At 43.4% G+C, this 10689-nt stretch overlaps 1 protein-coding gene across 2 annotated transcripts; it reads left to right on the top strand.

The window, feature by feature from the left end:
- The first annotated feature begins 1984 nt into the window (after nucleotides 1-1984).
- LOC130388626 (putative sodium-coupled neutral amino acid transporter 8) lies at nucleotides 1985-10689 on the top strand. Of its 2 annotated transcripts, XM_056598044.1 has the most exons (10): nucleotides 1985-2323; nucleotides 4484-4682; nucleotides 6261-6417; nucleotides 6622-6726; nucleotides 8050-8107; nucleotides 8655-8769; nucleotides 9022-9169; nucleotides 9292-9494; nucleotides 9574-9625; nucleotides 9878-10689. In XM_056598044.1, exons 1-10 carry the CDS (start codon nucleotides 2123-2125, stop codon nucleotides 9978-9980), a joined length of 1341 nt encoding a protein of 446 aa, XP_056454019.1. In that variant the 5' UTR covers nucleotides 1985-2122; the 3' UTR covers nucleotides 9981-10689. The 2 variants fall into 2 exon arrangements, with proteins under 2 accessions (XP_056454019.1, XP_056454020.1); XM_056598045.1 differs by lacking the exon at nucleotides 6622-6726.

The following is a 10689-nucleotide window of genomic DNA, read 5'->3' on the forward strand; positions in this document are numbered from 1 at the left end:
CTGTTGTATTGCCTATACAGCCATTCATAGTATTAAAGGCAGGATGCATTATTCAGGTAAGAGGGGAAGAATATTGAGGATTTATTTAAGGGATCACATTCCTCATTGAATCCATAATGGTATTTCCACTTATCTACTCACAACACAATTGCTGGGACATTCGAAAAATGTAAAGCCATTTTATCAGCTTCACTGTTGATGCGGATGCTGGATAGATAGTCTCACCAATCATCAAGCTCATGCTGACCTTATCCACATGCTTTAAAAGTCCTCTTCCTTCCTAGCTGTCTGCTTCTCTCAGCTGGTCACCCACCATACCCCACCCACCATCCCCCACCCACCATCAGCCCGACCCAGCTCCACCTGGACCCGGAGGAGCAGACCAGGACGGAGGGATGCTTCAGTAACCCTACCCTAACCCTAACCCTATCTATTTACTCTTCTCATGTCATTCACGTTGTCTGTTGTAACACCAGGATTGTATTAATTTCATGAAGTCTCTCAAAGTAGAAAAAAATAACATTTCAACACCACATGCTCCACTCATTAAGGCTTATCCAAACTCTGTCTACATGTAGCTGTTCACTATTTCAATTGAATTCAGCCGATGGTTAAGGAAGAATTTTGTGCCATTCTTTTGGCTGGATTATAGATCCCATAGGCTGATGCACTGAGGTGGTTGGGCTATGAGCTGGACCCATGGATGCAGGCTGACTGTTTGGGCGGTACGCTGGTGTGCAGGGCTCTAAGCCTAATGGGCCCATCAGCCTGTGAATCTGTCACCCAGCCTCTTCCATGACGGCCCCGTCGGCTGGCTAATCTCCTCAGACCTTGGGAAACTCTGGGGAATGCCCCTGGAACCATCTAACGGCGCTCACGGGATTTTGGGAGAAGTTGACGGCGTGCCAAGAGGTCACATGACCTCATTCCCCTCCTCGGTTCCCAGGTGCAGCGATGCACTGCCAGGGGCCAAGCCGGTCACCTGGTCGTCCCGGTTACGAGACGCCAGGGGCCCCAGGGAGACGTCCAGGCGCATCCGCCGCCGCCCCGCCTCCACTACATCCCTTCCCCCTCACCACAGTTATGAGCTCCACATTGAGATCTGCTGATCCTGCTATATCCTTACTAAATCAACGGTGGATTATCCTCTATATTTTGATGTGCAACGGGGATTAGAGGCGCCTTTGGGTGTTAACTGAATAACTGTTCCATTAGGAATCCAAAATAGTTTATATTTGAATGCATTGAAAACTTCTTCATACCCATCATAAAACTTATAGTCAAAGTGATCCATAAAGGCCATTTAAGGATTCCAATTGTCAAATTGACCGTTTTTTTGTTTTGGTTTTGCCAGCTAATACAATTTCAATCATCCAAATTAAGGGAATAAAGATTAAGTTCCAGAAAACAAATAATTTATAAATGTAAATCATTAGGCCTATAATTTGGTCCACCAATAACATTCACAGTCATTACCAAGTCAAATCTGCAATTTATTTTGGGGTTATGTAATTATTTAATATTCCCAATGCCTGTATAATTCAATTGATATGTGCAATTAAATGACTGTCATGGTTTATGACTTCAATATTGTCTCTTTCTGTCCAAGGCTACTTTGATGATTCGGGAAATAGACAGACCAAACACAACAACAACAACTACTACTAAACAACAATTCTTGATCACTCCTCTTATGTTTTCTTTATTTCCCCTTATTTTCTACCCTGTGCTTTGGTTTCAACCTGCTGCTCTTTCTCTGTCCATCCCTAGAGGCAACCTACCTTATGGTCATCAATTACTGATGTTAAACTGTGTATAATTTGTCATTACGAATGCAAGCCTTGTAGATTATAAGATTATGGCATGACTACGATTATAATGGGTGGTTTAACAAGATCAAATGCAAAGGAGAAGATAGCACGTGTGTGGAAGGGAACGCCTTTTTATTTGGGCATGGCATTAGCACTGCAGCCCGCCTACAGCCCCTCCCTTCTCATTGCATCAGGTCACCTGTCTTAAAGAGAGGGCAGGCCGATGTGAGCACGGCGTTCGACACCTGAGCAGCAAAAGTTTGCGCCAAGAAGTTCGTAATTAGGCCGCGAGCGTGTCCACCCGTTGAAGCATGGAGGAGTTGGCTCGAGAGAGCATTAGCTTACTGACATCTGTTTCAGCCAAGCCCGCGCTCACCGTGGACGGTCCTCAGCTCGGTTCGTTGGGGGCCATTTGTATCATGCTGAAATCTGCCCTGGGCGCCGGGCTGCTGAATTTCCCCTGGGCCTTCGAGAGAGCTGGTGGGATCCGAAGCGCCATCACCGTTGAGCTGGTTGGTCATACGACAGATTTATCTATTATTTTTCACACGTATCCTGTGCCATACTTTGCTGGGTTCTAGCAGGTGATGTCAAAACAATCATTAACAAGTTGGTGAGTAAGAGAGGCTACAATAAGATTTGTGTAACGAAACAACTGGAACACATTTTTTGTGTGGTTTAAAGAAGTAGTGAGATGGTCACTTTCACATAATGGCAATGTTTCATTTTCCCACACACTTCCACACACACTTTTCAGGCCATTAAGTGAGGTCTTTGATAGCATTGAAATGGACCGTCAAGAGGAGCGTACTGCAAACCTCTAGTTTGGAACACAATCTATTTAAATGACTAATTGCTTTAGAGATGTTAATTTTTCTATAACTTGTCAATTTGATTTGAGTAGTTTTTCATTCGTACTTTCGTCTGGGTCTTTGATTTTGACTGAAACCAAAGAGCAATGTGCTTTTTTATATTAGACTATCAGTCCTTTTGACATCTAGGAGGGCCAAGGCTTTTGTTGCTCATGAATTTCAGGGCTTAGTTTTGAAGTGCTGTCGTATTCATCAGAAAACCCTGTATGCTATCTGTGACAAAGGTCTACACTTGACTATTTAAGTCGGCTGGCTATTTCTTCCTTTCATTAAAGGTTTGCTCTGAACAGTGGGTTCATTCCATCCCCGCTGAGTGGTTCTTCTTTAGGCTTCTTCTGTAAAGTGAATACCTACATGACATAATGGTGCAACTATTGATACGATACTGCCTTATCAAGTGACCTCCTTCTCCATGACTGCACGATGTTCACTTAATCCTTTCTCTTGGACAGGAGTATGACTCAAGCCGTTATCAAGTTGTATTATAAGTCTGCTTCAGAGCGGGTCAGGGGTCTGTTGGAAACGGAGCAGTTTGGACATTCATTCCAACTCTGCCATTTAGTTACTACAGCCAAAAGGACCATAAGGAATGGGGACTGACCATTCGCCTTGGAATTAAATGATCTCTTTATTCATCTTGTGCCCATAATGGCCTCCCGCCTACTTTATCCTTTTGACCTCCGACCTCGTCGTCTCCATTAGTGCAGGTTGAGGGGAGCTAACACCGTGGCTGTCAGACATCCAGGCTCCAGTTGCCCATTTTAAATGGGTCCATTGGCCCCTAAACCCTTTTCAATAGTGTTTGGGCTAATGTTATTTCCTGCTCTGTGAAATTTGCAGGTATTGGTCTTGACATGGTTTTACTGGGTTATTTTAGATTTATTGGCTGTTCACATTTCAGTCTGTATACATTTGACCAGCCTAGCTGACAACATTTTATGGACAAAATCATTTTTAGAAGAAAAATGTTAATAAATTAGAGTAAGAGCGAATTCTCAGCTCTCGACTTTTCTCTTGAAAATATGTTTAAATTAGATGAAATTGTAGCTATGCCGCAGTTACCATTTTCACCGTCCCAGCCTATCCTCTTTATGCTCAAATAAATAAATGAAGGACCTGGGTTTGTTTTTTAGTCTTATCTGCTGTTGGGCTACTCATGCCAAGTAGACTGTAATGGTGCAACATGTCTGGTAGGTAATAGGAGAGTTGTTGTGTTTAATTGAATCCGTTTTTCCTCAGGATGAAATTAGAGTTTTGGTTTTAGTACTTTCCCACTGTTCCCACCATATTCAGTTCCTCTTCCCGTCCTGTCCATTAGGGCTGGCCCGAAGACATAATTCCAAGCTTCGAATACTTGTTACGTTTCCAAACGAATATCAGAAAATAGACCTCTGAAGAATAATTCTCATCTAATTTAAACGTCAGTGAATAAGTCCCGCCTCCGAGGCTCCTGGTTCCATCGGTCAAATGTCTACAAGAAATGACATGGGGTTTTTGAATGAACGTACATAACAAACTCTGTAGGTGGCGAAGAAGTAAAAGCTGCTCATGTTTTGAACTACACACTTTTTCCATCTCGATTCCACTTGGGTTTTGGAATTTCGGTGCCGTTAAAGTATCATTTATAATTGTTTAGTTATCGTTTGATGCTAAAATCGTGATTGAAATTCAATTAATCGCCCAGCCCTACCTAGCGCCCTTGCATAGATATTCTCTCACTGGGATATTCAAACAGAATGTCTGGGTATGTTGGCTGTAACCGGAACACGTTTCATCTTTAAGACATGTTCTCGCCATCAGGTCTCTCTGGTGTTCCTGATCAGCGGCCTCATCATACTGGGCTACTCGTCTGCCATCAGCGGCCAGTGCACCTACCAGGGGGTGGTCAAGGGGCTGTGTGGGCCCTCCATCGGCCAGCTCTGCGAGATATGCTACATTTTCAACCTCTTCATCATCTCTGTTGCCTTTCTGGTCATAGTGGACGATCAGCTGGAGAAATGTGAGTAGAAATTTGGCAGGTGAAGTATCCCGAATCAGGGTCCAATTTAACAGAATTCAGTAGTGGTTAGATTTGACCATTTGCCATGGGATAGAGGCATCGTTGCTTTTCAAACAAGTGCTTGGCGGATACATCTTTCCACACTGGGATATAAAAAGACACCATTCTAAAAGTAAATTGTGGATGACTGCAATTGAATTTCAGCCGCTAGATCAGTGGTTCAAAACCTTTTCATTTAAGTGTACCAATAGATGTTAACAAGTATTACTGCAAGAAGGCCGGGAACAGTGGGTAGAAAACATTGGCTAGGCTGCTCAGCAGAACATCGCCGAGTGCATTCAGTTAACACAATGTTAAACTATTGTAAATTTGTCTATTTCAAGAATAAAATCCCTTAGACGAACTACACTTTGGTACACGTACCACAGGTTGAAAAACACTGCACTTTTGTCTCATATCAATTATGGCAATTTATTGCTATCAATGGGTTTATAGCATATATTTGACCTGGATACCTGTAGTCGCCTAGCCTGGTCCTACCAGACTCTCGTACTTCATTTCATTTGCACAGAGTCTGGACCTACTCAATTGACAAATGTTAACTCACTTGAAGGCGGGTGTCTGAAGTTGAAACTATTGGATCTGCCCAGTGCCACTCTGGATCTGCCGTAACCAATTGCTAACGTTTGGACGGGAATCACGTTGCGTGCAGGCTGTACACAAACCAAACACTGCGTGAAGATGTCCGTCAACGAGAGCTGACTTTAACGTCATTGATCTCAGCCACTCCCTCCGTTCGCTGATTGGACGCAGAAAATTTAGACGGAGAAAACCCACTAACATACCGCAGACCCAGACCTAGTACTGAAGGGAAATAAAATGAGAGGAATTACTTGAGTGGGCGGAGCCAGGCAAGTAGTCGCCCTTACCAAGCTTGACTTGTTAGCAGAATCTATGATGCCTTTTGGTTTTGTACTGGGCATGTATATTTTTTTTCTATTTCAAATGCTTATAGCAGAGCCACTGATTGTAGAAAAGTTCTTACATTTCTCAAACATGAATGTATCCCTGAATCTTGGGTCTCCAAAAGGTTTGGTGCTACAATTGGTATAGGGGGTGCTATAATATGCGTCAAAGTTAAACGCCCCTTGGAATCATAAAGTCTGGGTTTTTTTTTTTTTTTTTTGGAAAGTCATCTTCTTAAAATCAACCAAATGCTCAATTACAATTGAGAAGTGGACAGGCACTGGAAACTACTTGGGGACATAAAAGTATTGATATCTCAAAGAATTTGAAAAACGTTTTGAATAAATACTAAGCTCAGAATCTCTCTGGGACACTAATGCCATACCCCCCAACAGATGTGTTACTGCAAATTGTCGGATAAGGGCGGTGGCTGGCCTGTGGCGGTCAAGGGCTGTGCATAATTTGTGTGACTGTAGCAGTTCTATTTTCCCATTGTTTATTTGGATGTGAAATGTGGCCTGATTCGCCTGTCCTGTGGCCTACGGTCCTGGAGGCTCAATGGTAAGCCCATGGCAAGTTGGGAGAAGCTGACTTTGTGTGTGTGTTTCTCAGTGTGTCTGTCCGTATACGAGCTGGTGAGTGATCTGCCAGAGTCGGAGATGCCACACCACTGGTACACGGACCAGCGCTTTGTCCTCCTTCTGCTGTGCCTCTTCCTCCTCCTCCCTCTGTCCTTGTCAAAGGAGATCAGCATCCTCAAGTACATCAGGTGGGTCCGGGTTGGGGGGGGGGGGGGGCCGAACAGGCCTGCCGGAGGTGTCTAAGAATTGTCCTCCTTCTAGAGGAGGACTTTGATCCAAGTATGCAGTTTCTTAGACAAACTGAAGTATCGAACGTGATTGTTCATGTTTCTGACTGAGTTTTTGTTTTTTTTGTTGCTAACTGTTTTTTTTTCTCCTTTTGTTTCTCCTAGTGTGCTCGGTACACTGGCAGCCAGCTACCTGACCACCGCCATCATAATCAAGTACCACACCATGCCTCCCCCACTCGTCCACAGCAGCCCCCCCGACAACGGCGGGTAAGGCGGTGAATATTTGGCTTTTTAAAGTTATATTTATCCATTTTCTTTCCTTCAGTATTGTTATGGATGAAAACTAGTTGGAAGAAGTCATCAATAACCATAACTTTGATAAGCTCTGATAAGGGGGAAACATTTCAATAAATAATAATGGTTCGGGAGCCTGATAAAGAGTCTTATTTTGTTATCTAGGTCATGTAAATAAGTGGATCACTGTTCCTTAAGTCAAGAAGGCTATCAAGTCTCGTGCCTAAAAGGAATGCACAGCCCAAAAACATAATTAGATGACAATCATAACTCAAAACGCCTGAAGAAAAATCAATCTCAAACTAAAACTTGCACAAAACAAGGTATTTTTGTTATCTGTTTAATAGCCCATGCCTGCCATCCAGTAATGGGGTCAGAAAGGCCCCAACACGCTTATCAACCACCTGGCAAACTGTTTATGAATGAGTTCTCATGCCAATGACCAGCTTATTTAAACAAACACTGATGGACTCAGTTGTATTTTCTGGTGCAAGTTCTTCCATTGACGATGTTGGCATGTCCCACAAGCACAGATTCTGATATCAGACTACTTCCATTTGGCCAAAGACGCATTATTTGAGGCCTATTTCAGTGAAGACATTGTCAGTCGGGATAACTTCTACAGTGACTCATTGTTCTGCAAGAATGTCACACCAATGAACGAGAACACAAGAATCCAACAAAGTTGGACGTGCAGCTGATTTGGTTTGGCCCGTGATTAGACTTCAAGCAGAGCACAGAGTTGTCTCCTTGCCATATATCCTTGGATAGCCAATGCAATTTTCTGAGAATGGAGCTTTTTTTCAATGTCATCTTCTTTAAAAATTAGACTGATCAGTGTACATTAAACAAAGACTGGTAGGATGTAACCTATTCCTATGTAGGCTCTGACTCGCGCTGGAGGAGCCACACTCCTGTAGCACTTGGTAACGTGTGCGGAAGTAACCCTTGCTTGAGCGTGCTGTAGAAAATCGTGTGATGTGCCCCAGAGAAATTCTCTTTCCAACCTTGATCTAGTGTTTGCGGTACCTCAGTGGTTTATAATTAATAGATTTTGACATGGATCAGAAGAGCTGCTCTCCTGGGAGGGGATTTTGAAAAGACCCAACACTCCTGTAGTGTGAGCTGGCATTAGTTGAGGGGCGTGATGCATAGTCGATTGGGGACCTGGGGATGGATCCAACTCTCCTGTGCTGGTTGGCTCGGTAATGGTTTAATAATTGTGCTGACCAGGTGTTGGCCTCTGATTGATGGCTAAACTTCATGTTATGTGTCTTTTCCTTTCTGCCTCAACAGAATAAAATCCTGGGCGTCAATGCTGAGTGTTATCCCAACCATCTGCTTTGGTTTTCAAGTGAGTGGAGCATTTCTAGCATGCCGTTTGCTTTGACCTCTTGTAAAATGTGTGAATTGACACATGGTATACGTTTCTGTACTGTTTTGTGTAGTGTCTCTATTAATTGGTTTAGTCATACTATAAGTCCATGAAGGATAAGCCCATTACATACCCCTGCTAGAGGAACGGCTAGGATAAAAGCTGATCATACCTTTGTGTGAGCTTACAAGGGCAAAATGGTGTCGCTATTTTAGTTTGCTATCTACTGCAGGGAACGTGTGCTATTTTGATGTTGAATTGCCCAACTATACATCTTGACATTTCTTGACAAGAGAATTGCTTTGAACTGGAGTTTCTAGCAGAGGGTGTTAAGTGATTGCTAATCTAAAGGTCGACTGGTGCCGTGCGTGTGCGCGTGTGTTATTTACCAAACTTGATATTGTTTGTATAATCATGTGCCCTCTTGAGCAATCATCAAAACCAGGTGGTGTACTTTAGCATATCTTGCTATGGGCTTTCTTTGCCATGCTAAATCCAGTGAATCTTTATGCCGTGTGTCTTCTAGTGTCATGAGGCTTCCATTGCGATCTTTAGCAGCATGAAGAACCAGAAGCTATCCCATTGGGTCTTCATCTCTGTGGTCTCAATGATCATCTGCCTCCTCATCTACACTCTAACTGGTCAGAATATTTATACAATTTAGAAACTAACACTTATTATCTCTAATTCTATGTACTGCATTTTCGCATATTACTTTGTCGTTTTTATCATGTAAAAGTATTAAAAAGTAATGCAGCTGGCTGGCCTAAGCATGCCAATGCGTGTCAATGGCAGTTTGGACACACTTCTTTGATGGATTGTGGGGGGCTGTTGTGTACAACAGCCCTATTACTTGCATACAGTTTAACAAATTGTACTCGTCTCTGACACAGGAATTTATGGATTCCTTACCTTTGGCCCGGCGGTGAAACCAGACATTCTGATGTCCTACAACGGGGACGACATGCTTATGGTCATCGCCAGGCTGCTGTTTGGAATCTCCATCCTCACCATCTATCCCATAATTCTACTTCTCGGCAGGTGGGTCAGGCTGAAGACCCGGGGCCTTGGTTATGAAACGTTAACTCCATAGTGGAAGGGAGAGGCATTGGATGATTTGAGGGCCTTTTGTGGACAGAGGTTGACGATGCTTTGCTATGCAGGTCTGTGATGCAGGACCCCATACTGAAGTGGTGGGCGGGTCGTGACGGCTCGGTGCCAGAGACGGTTGAGGTCCGCAGCCGCTGCGTCCTGTCCTTCCTGTGGATCGCGCTCACCCTCCTCATCGCCATGTTTGTCCCGGACATCAGCAAGATAATCAGCGTCATCGGCGGGGTCAGCGCCGCCTTCATCTTCATCTTCCCCGGTAAGAGGAGTGCAGCGGAGCAAGTCATTGTCTGGTTTGTGTTTGCTACACCTCTGAACCTTGTACTTGTCTCATGCAGGTCTGTGTTTGATATGTGCCATGCAGTCGGAGCCCGTGTCCTTCAAGACCAGGTGAGGATTTGGTTTCGCCTGCAACATTTATGCATTAAAGTCTCTTAACTGCTCCAATGAACAGAAAGTCATATTTCTATCACTATAGGTTTGCCCACTTTTGGGGCAACCTTCATTGAAAAGTGTTTTTTATAAATACTAAAAAGGATTACTGCTGTGTGTTTTCAAAGGTTATGAAAATAAGTTTACTAATTTATTCTATAGGACCGGAGTAGCAATTGCCTTCCCTTTTTTTTCTTTTTCTTTTTTCAGAGTTGTTCTCACTACATGGGGTGTGATAACCTTGCTGTGTGGAGCCTTCATCTTTGGCCAAAGCACCACTGTTGCCGTCATGCAAATCCTTGGCAGGATCTAGGACTTTACCTCTGCAATTTACCTTGTGATGGACATGTTCGTGGCTAGGTCTTGGATTCCGTTTTCCTCTTGCATTTGAGGGCTAAGGACACACGCAGGCACCAGGAACCATTTTCATTGGAATCTGGCAATTTGGACATCATTGTGCAATGTGGTGCCAATTGTGTAGCGGCTACAAATGTATTGATTTATTTGATTAAACAATGTCCCACAGTCATCGTTGATCTGCATTTGAGTTCAAACGCGTCCAGCACTGTCCAGAGTGGTTCACACACCAACCCTCTAAGGACACATCCATAGCCTCTCTGCACTAGCCCCTTGTGTTAAAGGCTAAAGCTAGGACAGATAATGGCTCTTCAGCACGACCATGTCTCTCGTAACAGTTTTTGTCTGCAGAGGGCTTGCATTGTTCCTTAAAGGAATAGTTAAACATGAACATGGTTCAAGCAGTAATATCCACAAGTTGTAATGGTTATTTTGATTATTTTTAGTGGACTCTGCCAACTACCACAATGTGTCTTGCGTTTATTAAAAGTACTTGCTGCCAAGTTTCCTTTGAGCTGCACAAAAACAATGGTTTCTTTGCAGCCATTGTGAACACGAATTAGTGATTTGTTTGATTCTCAAATTATTTGTCAACCATTTTCTGTTTATAAAATTGTCAGAGTGCATTCTAATGTCCTTTGTTCTCACTCTAACTTGATGGGTGT

This window comes from Gadus chalcogrammus, chromosome 9, assembly GCF_026213295.1.
Source record: "Gadus chalcogrammus isolate NIFS_2021 chromosome 9, NIFS_Gcha_1.0, whole genome shotgun sequence".
NCBI lineage: Eukaryota > Metazoa > Chordata > Actinopteri > Gadiformes > Gadidae > Gadus > Gadus chalcogrammus.